Genomic DNA, 15,474 nt, shown 5'->3' with positions numbered 1-15,474 from the left:
GATTCATCGCAGTCCCGATACGCTGCGAGCAACACCTGCAAAGTTACAGCCAAAAAACTGCAGATTTTTATGGTCATTTCTCTGCTGCTGGTCCAAGGCTATTTTTCATGTGTTTTCTGAGTTCCTGGGCGTCGAATTAGTCTAAAAAGCGTCATACGGATCGATTCCCAGACAAAAGATTTTTCGGCCAAAAAAAATCCAAGGCTAACCCCTTTGCATTTTTGGCGAAAATTTCGACGACTTTGAAAAGTGCTGCAATTAATTCTTTAGGGTACTATTCCGACGTGATTTTGCGAGAGGAATCGATTAATCGCAGTCCCGATACGCTGCGAGCAACACCTGCAAAGTTACAGCCGAAAAACTGCAGATTTTCATCGTCATTTCTCTGCTGCTGGTCCTACGCCATTTTTCATGTGTATTCTGAGTTCCTGGGCGTCGAATTAGTCTAAAAAGCGTCATACTCATCGATTCCCGGACCAAAGAGTTTTCGGCCAAAAAAAATCCAAGGCTTACCTCTTTGAATTTTTGGTGAAAATTCCGATTTCAAAAAATGCTGGTAACAATTCTTTGAAGCCCCATATCGACATAATTTCGCGTAGCGAACTAATTGCGCGCAGTCTGAATACGCTGCGAACAACGGATCGATAGTTACAGGCGATAAATCGAAGGTTTTCTACGCAATTTCTCTGCTGTTAGTCCTTCACCCTTTCTGATGGTTTTTCCGTACCTCCGAGGTTTCAAACATTGGAACCGGGGTGCTGCAAAAGGATTGCTTGCGAAAAAATTCCTGGGTAAAAAAATCGCAAATAAGTGTTGTCAACCATTTTCAGTAATGGACTAAGAGTTACGGCCAAAATACGTGAAATTGGCCGACAGTTTTTGAAAGGATGGGGAAGAAAAACCATCAATTAGTGGCCACCAAGTTTTGTCTGTTTATTCCACATGCCTCAATACTAGTACAAGTGTTTGGGTGTCAGTGTGTAGAAATTCAACAAGTTACCCAGTGGTATAAATTTCAAAAGAGAAACAGAAAGGCAACAGTACGATTAAACATGCTATATCAGTTCTGAATAATATAACAGGACACAAAAGTGCAATATACATCATCTTAAGCAGAATATCAAAAACTTGTATTACGTACAATATTGTATTTTACTACTATGTATACTATTTTGTGCAACCTGGATTGAAATAAATAAAAAAATTGAATGTTCATATGTTTTTTCGCATTTTGTCAGCTGTTGGTCCCACGACGATCTTAACGCCTTTCTTGGAATCGTAAAGTCCGAATAGTCTAGGCAGAGTCGTATGAATAGATTCAGAGATCAAATGCTTTCTGCTAAAAAATCTCGAACAGAGTAAGCTAACCCCTTCGGATGTTTGCTCAAAATCAAATTTGGGCGATTTTGGAGAATGCCGGAATCGATTTTATGATGCACTCTGAATACGTCATCAGCTACTTGATCTCGCTCCTTCATTTTCTCCATTTCTCTACACTTTTGATTAACAATCCTAGATTCTTAAATTTTCCGAATAAAAATGTAATTGTAATCCATTGACCTACCACATGGGTTTCGATGCGCGACATTTCGCCAATGCGTGCGTCATATCATTTTCATTGTTACGTCCTATTACAGTTTCGCAACTTCATTTTAGAATCTAACTCCTGAATTGTCCGGAAGCGTCCTTTGGGACGGACGGACGTAAGAAATATATAGGACGTTAGAAGTGCATAAGTAGCTTCTTCAAACGGCCACCAGAATCCACATTTAGATGCTGCCGTTGCGAATACGAGGCTAGCTGCTGCCTCTGACGACTCTACTATATTTAGTAACCACAGTTTGTGCACTGGGACTAGTAATTGCATTTGTGTTTCAGTGATTTAAAGTTCACGATTGTCGGCTGTGATTCGAAGAATAAACAGTTATGTTCTCTTCAAGGAATAAAATCGATTAAAAATAGAAGTAGCCCCGTCGTAATCTATTGTGTATATACACATTTATGATGTTGATAGAAGTGCGGAAAGCAGACGGGAATACCGAGTGGTTTAAAAAGTATAAAACATATAAAGCGGCCCCAAGTATCGGTTTTCCAACCGGGGGCTGTTGGCCATTCCTGTCGTCCACCACTGCACACAAATTACAGCTAGTTTGATTTGTGCTGATAAGTATCTCGATGATTAATTATTCCAATCCAGTTAATAAAATAGTAATTCAATAAGTTTCGACGTTGTGCCCAATTTTATCAATAAATAAATCTAATCTAGTGTCCTAAACTTAGTTAAAAATTCACACAATCACTGTGACACAAAAATGGTCCTTAGTAGAAATGACAAAAGGAAGAGAAGGGAAGGTGATCTTGTTGACCTCATGGACCCTCTTTCAGAATCTCCGAAAAGGTAAACTCATCTATTTGCATGTATATTAATCTATTCGTATCACAGCTGATAACTATACATTACTGTCAGCACCTATAAATAATTGAAACAGAATAGAGATGATCCCTTGAGGCCCAATACACATTAGTGTATCAGTATTCGTTTTCAAAAGATGCTCATGAAACTACCATGAAATTAGCCTACAAATACGTTATTTGCATAACACCTAACTACCACTCTATAAGAGTATTGATTAGCACAGGCTTTCATTGTTCAACAATTTAACAGGGTTCATTAATGTATTGATTTTTCAACCTTTTACTTATTGCAATTCAAGTGAAACATTGTTGTGGGTTTTAAATAGCTATTATTCGTACTTTCCTTGTCTTTTTTTTTATACATATCTCATGAACAGCTGAAGTTTTGATTGGGATCTCGTTATTTCACACAACCATAATTTGCACGTCTATCAACATTTTCGTTTTTCTTAGTTGTATGTGTGAAATAATTAACCATGAATTATACTTATATTCAAAATAATATATTTTATGTTCTTTTTATACTTTTTCGCATATAATATTCATCACTTATTTTAGGACCAAAGTCCACGCACAGAGAAAGTTTGCCCAGGGTGTAGCGACTATATTTGGTTCCACGCAATCTTCTATCAAGGAAAAGGAAAAGGCCAAGCCTGCAGTTATCACAGAATTGATAACTCATGGGCGTCCGAACACTGAAGACTTCTTAACATTCTTATGTTTTCGAGGTCAATACACATATTTAAAAAGTTCTTAATTTGTCTTAATACATATCTTCAATGCAGATATCTAATAACACGCAAACTTACATGAAATAAAATTGATATTTTATTTACTTACTCATTAATAAGTAACAGTTACATATAAATCTGTGCTCAATATTCGTCATAGTGTTAACTCTCATTACAGTTATGTGAGACAATATAGTTTTTACTTTCAGGTACGCCAATGCTGCCACCCAGTTTAGATTTTTTCAATGTTGGAAGTCGTAAAGAAAAGCAGGACCAAAAATCGTCAATTAGTATTGTTAAAAAGAGTACACCACCAACCTCAACACCTGGAACAGAAACACCAAAATCAACTACCAGCACACAGAAATCAAATGGGAAAGGCAGTAGTAGTTCCACTGATAAAAAAATAACCACAACCGAGAAAAATATGACAAAGTTTAAAACAAGTAAAACGGCAACTTCTGCAGTTGAGGCATTGAAGAAAAAATACCAGGAACAGCGTCTGGCAAAGCAAAGGATAAAGAACAAATTTAAACCTACATGTGTAATGAGAACTCGGTCATCTACAGATAGAGCCAAAATGAAAACAGCGACTATCGTTCCACCCAAAAAGTTTGCGCCCAAGGTTGAAACAAAGAGACACTGTCTGCGCAGCAGCGCCACTGCTAATAAAAGTAAAAATGTTGGAATCACAAAAGGAAAACTGGAGTTGCCCAAAGCAAAAAAGAGATCGCTTGTCAGAGAGAAATGTAATGATTCTTCAAATACCGATGTTTCTTCGGACGATAATTCACCAACTATTAGAGCGATGCTACGCTCAAAACGGCAGTCCAGACTTGCAAAAAAAGTTTGCACAAGAAGCAAGTCAGAAATGAGACGAATAACTAGATCTCACCGAGAAACAATACAGACTCAGGTTCTATCGAGACGCCCGTCTAGAAAGACCAAAGAAGCAGCAGCGGTTTACATGGAAATTCTTGGTAGGAAATTAGTTAGTCCAGATTTAGATAATGAAGATAATTTATCAGTGGATAGTTTTCCCGAACTTCCGAATGCTAGAAGAATAGCGCAGAGGGAAAGTGAAATACGAGCTAAAGTAAAACAGACTTCGAAACAAAACAGTAACAAAGATGCCAAATCTGAGAATAGCAGGGGAAGTAGCACTCGGCTGTCCAAAGATAAAGTTGACAGGAGCAATCTAAAGAACAAGCGGCCGTTAAAAGTACAAAAGTATTGCGAACTGGACAGCGAAGATGATTCGGCATGTTCAGTTCAATCTGAGAATATTAAACCTGTGACAAGAAGAAGTCTTGGCAAGATAGCCGAGTCAACAAGCAGAAGCCTCAGATCATCGCCAAGAAATGTGCCCTCTAAATTGCAGTCAGAAAAAAATATGAAAACTGAAAAAGAAAAAGTGATGGTGAAAAGAAAGCGTGATCAAAATTCTGGAAAATTGAAGGAAAGCCCTGTGAAGACTAGCGTAACTAAGCAAAAATCAAACAAATCTAAGAGTAAAAGTGACAAATCTGAATCGGATGAAGAAACTTTAGGAATGCTGCTTGATAAAATGATGAAAAAGAAAATGAAAAGTGAACCGAACAAGTCCGAGAAAGCTGATAAAGTAAAGTCCGAAAATACACCTCCGGCAAACGTTGATGTCAAATACGACACTTCAAAAATATCGGACGATGAAGAATCTTTTCGAGGGTTTTCTAATAAAGCCATATCAAAGGTCTTAAGCTCGTGTCACACTCATGTTAAGGCTAATCTGCTCGCATCTGAGGAAACCAGTGGGAAATTAGATGTGCTTAAAACACATGACACGCCCGAAACGGACAAAACGGATATAAAAAACAAGCCTTTTTCTGAAGTAGAAACGAGCGATCTTTCACCTGTGACTATAAATGTAAATGAGTCATCAACCAAACCTATTCCTGAAGATTCAAGTTTATCAGAGAGTAAAGCAGTTCCACTAGTTCTACCTGTAGTGTCAATGAATGTACATCAAATTTATAATCATAATCCAAGCGAGTCTACTGTTAACATAATTGATATGCCTCGGTCAGCATCTCTGGTACGAAAAGAAAGAGTGAACATGTCTACTGAACAGATTGAGAAATGGTTAAATGAAAGTTCAATGGCAAAAGAAGAGAGTAAAGCGGAAATGGAAAACGTTTCTGGTTTTAAATTTGAAGATACGGTGAAAGTAAAGAGCGACGTCAGCCATATATCTATATCTACTAGAATTCAGCACTTGGTTCGTCCAGTCAATATAAGTTTTTCGAAAACAACTGAAAAAAATAATTACAAGTATAACAACGTAGTTCAGAATAAAATTCCACCAATATTAAATGTTCACGTACAACATTCGCCACCTAAGCAACAAGGAATACCAACAAATCGTAATAGAATAAATGCCGATATAAAAGAAATTATCAAAGGAAGAAATTTGAAAACTAGTAAAGATTCGTCCTTTGGTGAAGACAGTGATGCTGTTTCTAAATCTGATCATAACTCCATTGATGGTTCGCCGGATAAGAAATCACCGGATAAAAAATCCTTCCAACCACGAAAACCTTTTTTGCCCAAGGTAAAAGAACGCAAAGATATCACCCCCAGTGCAAATGCCTTTTCACCAGAGAACGAAAGTAGTGTATATGCATTTGAGAGTGACAATGAAACTCCAATCAGTACACCATTTCGACGGAGGCTTAAAGACACTGATAACAAAACAGATAGTGTACCCTTGATGTCCGAAGACGAGGCCACAAAAACTGAGGAAGAGACTCAGAATGTACAGAACCAGGATTCCACTCCTGCTGATACTCCGAAAGCGAATCAATTCGAACTACCGAAGATTTTTGCCGATCTAGCAACGATGCAGGTTTTGCCAATCGACAAACTGACTACAAGCTGGAGCAACGTTGGCTGCAGTACTTCAATAGCCGTGCAAGTAAATCTTGATGAGCAATCACAAGAGCCGCAAACCACGACGACAGATGAATCGATCTTGAAAAGTACTGAAATATCAACTCAGACGGATGGCAATAATGATAACGAAGATGACAATGATGGGGGTCAATTATTTTATATACCTTTACAAGCTGTAACCAGGAGTGGTCCAAATTTGGTACAGGGTCAACAGTTGATTCAAGGCGTTGCTGTTAAACTTGGGACCGAGGGTCCAACTGGTCCAAATCAACGTGTTTTACTGAGAGCGAAACTAGTCACTAAACCACCTTCTACAGTAGCTCGATGTCCACCTGTAGGTACAGTTCAGCCAACAGCTCGTGTACCACAGAATTCGTCAACTTCTGGACTTGACAATCCTGCTCCGTCAACTTCAACAAGTGTAGCACCTACACCATCTACGTCTAGCTTTCAGCATCCCTTATCCAACAGAAGTTTTACAGTCACGCAAACAACACAGCGTCAAAATGTTTCTACTGCAACAGGAACTAGCGTAATACCAGACAAAGTTCAGAAGTCTCCTAAAGCTTCTAGAGAAAGAAAAACGTCTATAGATTCCGTGAAAAGCGGAAAACGGTAAGCATTTAACTGTTGAAATGAAGATATCGTATACTAGGCTCTCAACATTTGTTATACATTCGTAATTTTATTTTTAGATCTCAATCCAAGTCCAAACCGAAAACATCAGAGTTCTGTTCACCCAGCAATACGACTACCTTTCCAAGCCCAAAAAATGCCAATGAAGAGGCTCGTCTCGTTGAAGCTCCTACATTTCATCCTACCGAGAAAGATTTTCAAGATCCATTGGAGTATATCGATAAAATACGCCCCATTGCTGAGAAGTTTGGTATCTGTCGTGTAGTTCCACCGCTAAACTTTAAGGTAAGTTAAGCACTAAAACAAAAAGTTTGCTTAAAATTATTCATTCTACAGATATAGCGATTTCACTCCTTTCAATGTACTCTCTTATTTATTGCAGCCTGAATGCAAAGTATCGGATGACATGCGTTTTACAGCATATAATCAATACGTACATCGGATGTTGCATCGGTGGGGACCCAATGTTAAGGAAATGATGGCTATTAAAAAGTATTTGGCAACCCAGAGTATCACTCTCACTCATCCTCCCTGGGTTTGTGCGGATTTCAATTCTACTTAAAAGTTTTTTTTTCGCTCGTCTCTAAACACTACACCACATATGCACCGTATGAGTAGTTTGTAAATATCCTTCGACTTACCCCAAGCCTCACTAATCTTCAGTAAATATCATTTTCTTAGATTGGCGGTATGGAGGTAGACTTGCCACACTTGTATCAGACGGTGCAGAGTCTAGGCGGCTTGAAGGAGGTGATTGAGAAAAAAAAGTGGCAGAAGGTGGCTGATGGCATGAAAATCCCAAAATCTGCTCAAGATCGGGTTACTAAGTTAGATGATATCTACTGTAAATATTTATTGCCATATGACACGCTTTCGCCAGGTAATTTTAATACTTAATAATTCCCCCATAGTTATTTTCGTAAGATCGAACTGAAAGCGGTTGTTTCGAATGCTGATCAGGCTCCATGCAAACTGAAAATCGACATAGTTGTATTAGTGTTACATTTTTCATGTGGAATTTTTTCAGAGGAAAGAGAAAAACTGTTCGATGAAGTAGAAACTGATTGGGCCAAGCGTGAGAGCAAGGCCTTGCAGACACAAACTGCACCTTCTAGTGACAATGATGCTGAAGACGATGACGAGGATAGTTCTGATGAAACTGAGGAATGTATCGTCAAAGTAAGTCAGCGACAGAATATTCTGATACATCATTATTCGAACATAAAATTTAATCTCAAGTAAATATTCGAAGACTCGGAACATAATGAATACATAGCTAAACTATTCTTTTTAAAGGGGAGAAACATGCCATTGAATGCATTCTACCGCATTGCACGAAATACACAACGTATGTGGTTCGGTGAGAGTCAACCACCATCTGGTGAAGCTGAAGGCGCAGCCGCAAATGAAGTTGAAGTAGCATTTTGGAAACATGTCGCAGAGAGGAAACGACACGTTTGTGTTCACGCAGCCAGTATTGACTCGAGCGGTCGGGGTTTTGGTTTTTCTGTTGCTAAGAACAGTCCGTTTGCGAGACATCCTTGGAATCTTAAAGTATTGACTAACAATGCTGGTTCGGTACTCAGAGCATTAGGGCCTTTGATGGGTATGGCATATATTTTTTATAATCAAGTAACTTGAAGGTCAAAATACTTTTACATTATACTTTATTTTGTATATTGGCATTCCGTTACTAGGTGTTACTGTGCCAACCCTACATGTTGGAATGCTGTTCAGTGCATGTTGCTGGTACAGAGATCCTCATGGTCTGCCGTGGATAGAATATTTGCATACAGGTGCTAAAAAAATTTGGTATGGGATTCCTGATGAGCACAGTGACAACTTTAGAGACGCTTTGGCTAAAATGGTACCACGCTATTGCAAGAATAAAACGATATGGTTACCATCGGACACAGCCATGGTCCCACCAGAATTGCTTGTGAAAAACGGAGTTCCCTTATGCCAGACAGTGCAAGAGCCCGGACAGTTCATTATTGTATTTCCTAAAGCCTTTACCTCTAGCATATGCACTGGGTATGTTGTTTCTGAAAGTGTATACTTTGCACAATCGTCCTGGCTCGTCACTGCGGAACAAGTATTCAAGGTAACTGCTCAGAATTGAAAGTCTGTATCTTTTATTTTTTCACCTGCTGTTTGTGTCGGCATTCACAGTTGTTGGTAATTTTTATAGGATATACAAGAGAGCTGTGAACCATCAATATTTTCATTTGAAAGACTGTTGTTCAGTATTATTAATGATGCTAGATCCCATGTCGATGTACTTAAACAGGTAAGAATTTTTTATCAAAAGTAGTTGTATTTGAAATGGATATCAAGTAGTAAATTATTATTTGCTCACATATTATTGTAGATATTACCAACTGTGATGAATATTCGGGAGAGAGAATTAGAATATCGTAGACTACTGGGAAATGCCGGTCTAACGAATACTGAGAGGCTACCCTTACCTGATAGTGGAAAGCGAAGAAGAGGAAAAAAAGTTAAGGAAGACGACAGTGACTTTGAGTGCGAAACCTGTCGTGCCAATCTGTTCGTTTCACTAGTGAGCAACTCGCAAGATGATTGTGTCTACTGTCTTCCACATGCTTGTCAGATACTTACAAGGAAAAAACAGCTTCTGAAACACTCTACGCTTATGTACACATACAGTGAGGTGATTACATATGAAATCTGTAACAGTGAATTGAAATTAAGTTACTTTAACGGGTATTTTACAATTTTTGAATATTTAATTTTCAGGCGGAATTGGATGATCTCATACATAAATTGGAGGATAAAATCGAAGCCAAATCTAAGAAGACTAATCAAATGAGACAAGCTAAATAGGCGATAAAAATTTGTAGTGATATTATATTTATTTAATAGAATTTTCGCATAGGCAATTATTTATCAATTTATTATAATATTTTCTAAGGTTGACGCCATGATTAATTCTATACATTATTTATTACGTCACTGTTTTACTGACGAAAAAAATAGTAGCAATAGTAATGATAATAATGCCTTGATACGGCCATTTACAAAATTTTATTAGACATCCGAAATACTCCGAGAGACCGGAATGCCGATTTCTACAAATCATGATTAGATAACGAGTGATTTTCAACACAAGAGAAGAAATAGAAGTCCATCATATAACTAGGCGCGAATCACTGTTAAGCGATATTTTTCGTGCATCACGATCGAATTTTCTTCACAAGATTTTTTACCTCAACGATCGGGCCGTATTAAAGTTCAACAACTTATAAATAATTCTATTGAGAGGGAGAAAATTAAATTAATGACAAAATTGATGTATTCAATTTCTCAACTTTCATGTTTGACTGGAGTGTCTGCTTTTTTTGTAGTCATATTTTTATTTGATATATTTATAAAATAGTGTGTCGTTATGCTATTCACACGATAAAGTCAAATTATTCGAGTTAAAATAACTGTAGGGAATTAGTATATTGTAGATCAATCTTTATGTAACAAATATTAACGGGTGAAAAGGAGCAGAAATTTTCTTTCTTGTCTATACCTGAGTAGTCCGAATTTATCCAACTGTAATACTGAAATTTAAAACGGTTAATCAAAACGATAGTTGTAGTTCCTCAATGTATTAAATTACAACCAAATTTGATGAATTTATACGTGATGCTTTAATTAGTGCAAAAAAAAAGTGATGAGGCTTTCTCTGTATAGTTATTGAGTGCCAAATTGATGTCGATACGCATTTAGGAGTTTTTTGTCGATTAGAAAATTTATATTTCTGTAACTATTAAAAACGTCATTGTGTAATTGGAAAGAAAAAACAAAATCGCTGAGAAACTTACAGTACCAATTTGTGTACATAATCAGTGAAATATCTGATATAAATTTTATATATTTTCTACCCATTCAAAGAAACATTGTTACTTCTATATTTGTATGGATTTTCTTTTTCCAAATTCAGTATATTTACTTTAAACTTTACTCAGTACGTAATATAAATTATTTACTGTTTGGAATAAAACTACTGCATATTTTATTTACGTCCCACAACTTGTTTGAATTTCCCATCAGCTAAAAGTAAGAATGAAATTGTATTTCGAAGTAAAAGGTACTCACTCGTATATCTAAATGTTCTGGTAATTCCGATTATTTTCCCAAGAACAAATAACCATTTGTGCTGATTGGATATGCTCATTGAGAAGAAAAGAGGTTTTCATTATTATTCGGAGTTTATTTGTCTTATATTATTATACTTATCAAAAATCGAGAGATCAATTGATGCCATCAGATCGTTCTGTAGTAAAGATCTTTTCGTGTTGTGAATATTTTTTAGTCGTATTCATAGAGATTACAAGTAACTTGTAATAATTTTTTAATATTTGACTGTACACGAACCAGTTCGTTCAATTTTTTTTCCAGCAGGAAAAATATGGCTGCTTTTTTTTATAAAACTGCATCAAAATGTATTAGACAATCTAGAAGTAATAGAGTTGCAAAGTTTTTATTGTAAGTACGTTGCTAGTTGCTGATATACTATTTTAGCTTGAGAAAATATTTATCATCTTCTGTTGAAGAATTGCAAGTTGAGATGCGGTTCTTTTTGACCGTGAAGTATCAATGTATGATGTTGAAATAATTTAGTTGGGATTGATCAGTTCCACTTTAATGCAATACATTTCCAGTTATTGCGAATCTATCACTATCGCCCTAATCAGAACTTGAAGAACATAATTTATATAGAATTAAATACGTAAGTATCATTCGCTTGCTTGTAACGCAAAACCAATCATAATAATACTAGTTAACATAAATGCAGCAGAAAAACATTATTATTCTATGGCCTTATTACCTAGTCACAAACGAGCGGTCTTCGTCAAACAATATGCATTATGTCAATCTATTGCGTACTAGTGATAGCTACATTGGAATGTCTTTTAATATTGTAACATTATACGAAATGTAACGAATATCATTTTATTGAAAAACTGTTCATCAACAAATCACACTCATATTCTATGTATGGTATAAAATAGGAAACCACTCTTTCAAGTAGAATACATTTCGAGTGAAATGTTAGACACTTGGGTGCCATGGGTCAGAACTGACGGTGTAAATGATCTTTGCTCGTGAACTTTGTCCGGTATTTTTATGGTAGTTATTAAAATTTTAATAAAGGTAATAAAGTGATAATACGGTGGGGTGCTTAAAATCGGCAAGGCAGACCCGAATTAACTGACTTACAATTAACGTGCATTACTGTGTAATGGCAAGCAAGTAAGAATCATTAATTTTATGCCACCCAGTCTGAAGATACAAAATGATATTACCTATCAAATTCCCAGGCGTAGGAAGTATTATACCATGTATAGTAATAATTTAATAAAACCTTTCAAAGCTTAAAAATTATCAGTAAAAAATATACAGCGATAATTTCCATGCATATACATGAAATCTAAAAGTAAAAAATTGAGATACAAACTAAGCGATTGCAGAAAGATGATTTTCAATTCTAAAAATCTAACTAAGAAATTTTAATACAACCGTAATTTAGCTGGGATTTGATAATGATAGATTTGGGGTTTTATCTTGGCAATGTAATACATTTTTTAAAGTTGGTAATAATATGCGTTGTCATTATTACGTTCTTTGTACGAATCACTGTTCTCTGCGATGTAAAATATTAAAGAGGACTTGCGATGAGCTTTCCTCATTTTTATTTTCTTCTTCATCCGAACTGAAAAATTCGTTGAGTAAATTCGTCAGCGAAGTTGATTTCTGTGTTGATAATAGCGGTAAATTAGTGTCAAATCCATCATCAGATTTAGTACGGTTATTTAACATGGAGTTATGCTCCAGCTCAAGGTTTTCAATTTTATGTTTGTTGGTCATCCGAAATTTTTGAAAAGAATGAAGAATTATTCCGCCAAGGCACAACAGCAGACCCACAAAGTTAAGGCCACTCATTTCATCCCCTTTCCACTCGAACGCTAGGACTAACGTGCAGATTTCCTGTGAATTTACAAAGAGTCATGAGTAACTTCGGTTCGTTCTACAAACATTATTATGTAGTATTTAAACTTTTCCAATAAAACTACCTTAAATATTCCAGATATAGATAGCGTCAGACTAGAGGTACGTGTAATAACCATGTACTCAGCGAGTTCCATGCAAAATGCTATGATAGCTCCACCAAGCACAGCGGCGACCGTTACTAACACAGATGCAGTGTTGGTCCAGTCCGTGTTCGCCAAACCATTTTTTATTGTGGTCCCTGTGGGAATATAAATCAATGAACTAATAAACAGGATTTCAAATTTCTCAAGTCATCATAAAGTACGAAAATCATTCAGATATCGTTGAAATCCTATTCAAACCTCATTCATAAGGCTCTTGTGAATTTGAAAGATTCATACCCTCAAACCATAATGCCACGGGTATTATAGATACAAACATCCAAGGTTGCATATGATACATCATATCTATTGGATTTCCAAGGCCAAGTTTGGACTTTTGCATAACAAGTTGCGCCATTGTCCAACGAAGTCCGCTTGAGAATGACGCTAGCAAAGCAAAAACTAATCCGAGGCTATCGAGCTTTGCCGATTTATATGTGAACATTGCCAGACCTCCCGATATCATTACAACGGTTCCCACCAAGGACCACGACTGTAAAAAGTAATTGTGTTGCGTGAAAGATAATATCAGATGAAATTTCTATTGCAGTAGTTTCAGTTAGGTTCTAGTAAATAGCAGGTATTTTTTTCGTTACCTTTCTTTCAAGTTTAAATAAGAGTGCAAAACCAAGAATGAAAATGATCGTCGTTGACTTAGTCATTGTGTACCTGAAATATAGCAAAGGTACTGGATGAATGCTTTGTAAAACTGAGTTGTGATTGTGAGCATTGTTTTAGTAAAAAAACAAATCATACTTACACCGACATGGTGAGTAGCTCTAGAGCCCAGTTTGAAAAGCCAATATCATGGCCGCTTGCGATGCCTGGCGGTGCAACATAGATTAGCATATTCTGCCAAGATAACCTGACCCTCCGTTGCCCAGTTTTGCACTCTAGGACACATCGCACCAGCGCAGAAAGTAGGAACTTTACAAACAAGTGACAGAGGACTACACCCAGTGGGTAATGAAAATCCTGTAAAAATAGTTGGCAACAAATTGAAATAGTAAAACTTTTAAGATATGACTTGGAATTATGTTTGATTGGCACGCTTACCCATGACTTGAGTAACCATTGTTGATAAAAGCTGAGTCCTACCGAGAGAACAAAGTATAAAAGTATAAGAAGGGACGTGAGGAGGATTCCCCACCAGAAGGACAAGTGTTTTGTCGGTGTATTTTTGAATTCCGTATCGTGTTGTAAAAAGTAGTCGGGGACATCGGCTTCTTGGCTAGCAATTTCATACTTAATTTTAGATTTCGGCATATTCTTGTTATTAAAGGTTAGTCTGGAAACAGTGTCGCGAAAGGTAAGCATAACCTCGAAACTGAACCTTCACGAAATGTCAAACCCACATTACGCGAGCCAACAGTTGCGCGTTTCGCATTTATATAAACGTAGGTCTATTTATTTAATGGCAGTTTTTCGCTGAAGGTTCGTCCATCGTTGCATAGGTATAAATTTCGTGAATAAAACTTTTCGCCAGCTGTCAAATGGCACACTTCACTGCGATCCTCTTCTTTTTTGCCAGTGCTAATCAGTCGTTGTCGTCGTCGTCTGAAATATATCACGTGACATTTATCACACACTACGTTTCGACGAATCTTCAGGTATAACACATTTCGAATCGTATATGGATCAATCATCAGTAATTGATAAACAGCATATGAAAAACGTCACACTTCTAATCGGCGATTCTCTTCGCGCATGCGATTCAAGAGGACTTGTCCAAATTTAAAGCAGCTTATTGTTAGTCCATTTCGAGACTGTATTTTCCGCTCTGAATATTGTCACTTTGTAATTGTATTCATGCACGATTCATTTACGTGCATATCTAAAGACAGTCGATTCGTTTACGGTACGGAGCGTGTTTCACAAATAATATCTTGCTTTATAAGGCTGAGATCGTGTATAAAGAAATGATATGGAACAGTTCTTTATCGCGGTCTCAGTTTCGATTCGTTGTAACTTGAATACGATAATTATAAACGTCCGTTTCCATTTATTCTAGACGTGCTTATCTTGCACTTAGCACGACGCGTTTAACACTGATAGTGAAAGCATACGCACGAGTAAATAATTAGAAGGAAATGTATACACCTACATTGGATAACGTTCGAGATAAGAATAATGATTGCAGTAACGGTCATGGAGTTCCTATGAATGTATAATTCAACTTCCCTATCTTGGGTTCCTGCTGAAAATGCCAGATCGAAACCGATTAGTTTATATTTATTAGATACGGAAGGGATTCAGATTCGAAAACCGGGTTTGCTATACGGTTTCTGACTTTTCAGCATCTAATATGAAATTTTCAGTTTCTATCTAGCATTTTGAGCAGCAATATTTTCACTACTAATTTTCAGCTCGCCGAATAATAAGATAACGATTTCGATTGGGATTATAATATCAAAAATGTACACGTTAAATTATCTTATTCTGACCTGTTATCGGACAAAAAAAATTTGAAACCTATCGCGAGGGGTATCTTCAAAGAACTGTCTTTGGATCTTGAAATTAGACGTCTGATTACGTCTGATTTGTAAGTGTGCATGATTAATCCTTCAAGGTTTATCACGGTCTACTGCGATTAT

The 15,474-nt window shown here is 36.7% G+C and overlaps 2 protein-coding genes across 2 annotated transcripts; one reads left to right on the top strand and one right to left on the bottom strand.

Moving 5' to 3' along the window:
- The first annotated feature begins 1,867 nt into the window (after positions 1-1,867).
- LOC124404917 (protein Jumonji) lies at positions 1,868-10,434 on the top strand. The gene is made up of 12 exons (XM_046879411.1): positions 1,868-2,398; positions 2,974-3,143; positions 3,356-6,692; positions 6,773-6,998; positions 7,096-7,248; positions 7,395-7,593; positions 7,741-7,892; positions 8,010-8,319; positions 8,411-8,817; positions 8,905-9,003; positions 9,085-9,387; positions 9,474-10,434. The coding sequence occupies exons 1-12, from the start codon at positions 2,313-2,315 to the stop codon at positions 9,558-9,560; spliced, it is 5,529 nt and encodes a 1,842-aa protein (XP_046735367.1). The 5' UTR covers positions 1,868-2,312; the 3' UTR covers positions 9,561-10,434.
- Positions 10,435-12,257: 1,823 nt separating this feature from the next.
- On the bottom strand, positions 12,258-14,765 carry LOC124404919 (solute carrier family 35 member C2). Its single transcript, XM_046879413.1, has 6 exons — positions 13,937-14,765; positions 13,641-13,855; positions 13,477-13,549; positions 13,121-13,373; positions 12,803-12,978; positions 12,258-12,716 (listed from the first exon to the last, which is right to left on the bottom strand). The coding sequence occupies exons 1-6, from the start codon at positions 14,195-14,197 to the stop codon at positions 12,363-12,365; spliced, it is 1,332 nt and encodes a 443-aa protein (XP_046735369.1). The 5' UTR covers positions 14,198-14,765; the 3' UTR covers positions 12,258-12,362.
- Positions 14,766-15,474: the final 709 nt, after the last annotated feature.

Source organism: Diprion similis, chromosome 3 (genome assembly GCF_021155765.1).
Source record: "Diprion similis isolate iyDipSimi1 chromosome 3, iyDipSimi1.1, whole genome shotgun sequence".
Lineage (NCBI taxonomy): Eukaryota > Metazoa > Arthropoda > Insecta > Hymenoptera > Diprionidae > Diprion > Diprion similis.
The sequence above is the reverse complement of the archived record's forward strand: the minus strand, read 5'-3'. Positions and strand labels throughout refer to the sequence as shown.

Excerpts from the sequence above, each read along its gene's own strand:
- LOC124404919 (XM_046879413.1), bottom strand. The coding sequence starts at position 14,197 with ATGCTTACCTTTCGCGACACTGTTTCCAGACTAACCTTTAATAACAAG. Across the intron at positions 13,550-13,640 it reads GAGCTACTCACCATGTCGGT|GTACACAATGACTAAGTCAA; the intron begins GTAAGTATGATT and ends GCTATATTTCAG. Across the intron at positions 13,374-13,476 it reads TATTTAAACTTGAAAGAAAG|TCGTGGTCCTTGGTGGGAAC; the intron begins GTAACGAAAAAA and ends TACTTTTTACAG.
- LOC124404917 (XM_046879411.1), top strand. The coding sequence starts at position 2,313 with ATGGTCCTTAGTAGAAATGACAAAAGGAAGAGAAGGGAAGGTGATCTT. Across the intron at positions 8,818-8,904 it reads CTGCGGAACAAGTATTCAAG|GATATACAAGAGAGCTGTGA; the intron begins GTAACTGCTCAG and ends TAATTTTTATAG. Across the intron at positions 9,004-9,084 it reads ATGTCGATGTACTTAAACAG|ATATTACCAACTGTGATGAA; the intron begins GTAAGAATTTTT and ends ATATTATTGTAG.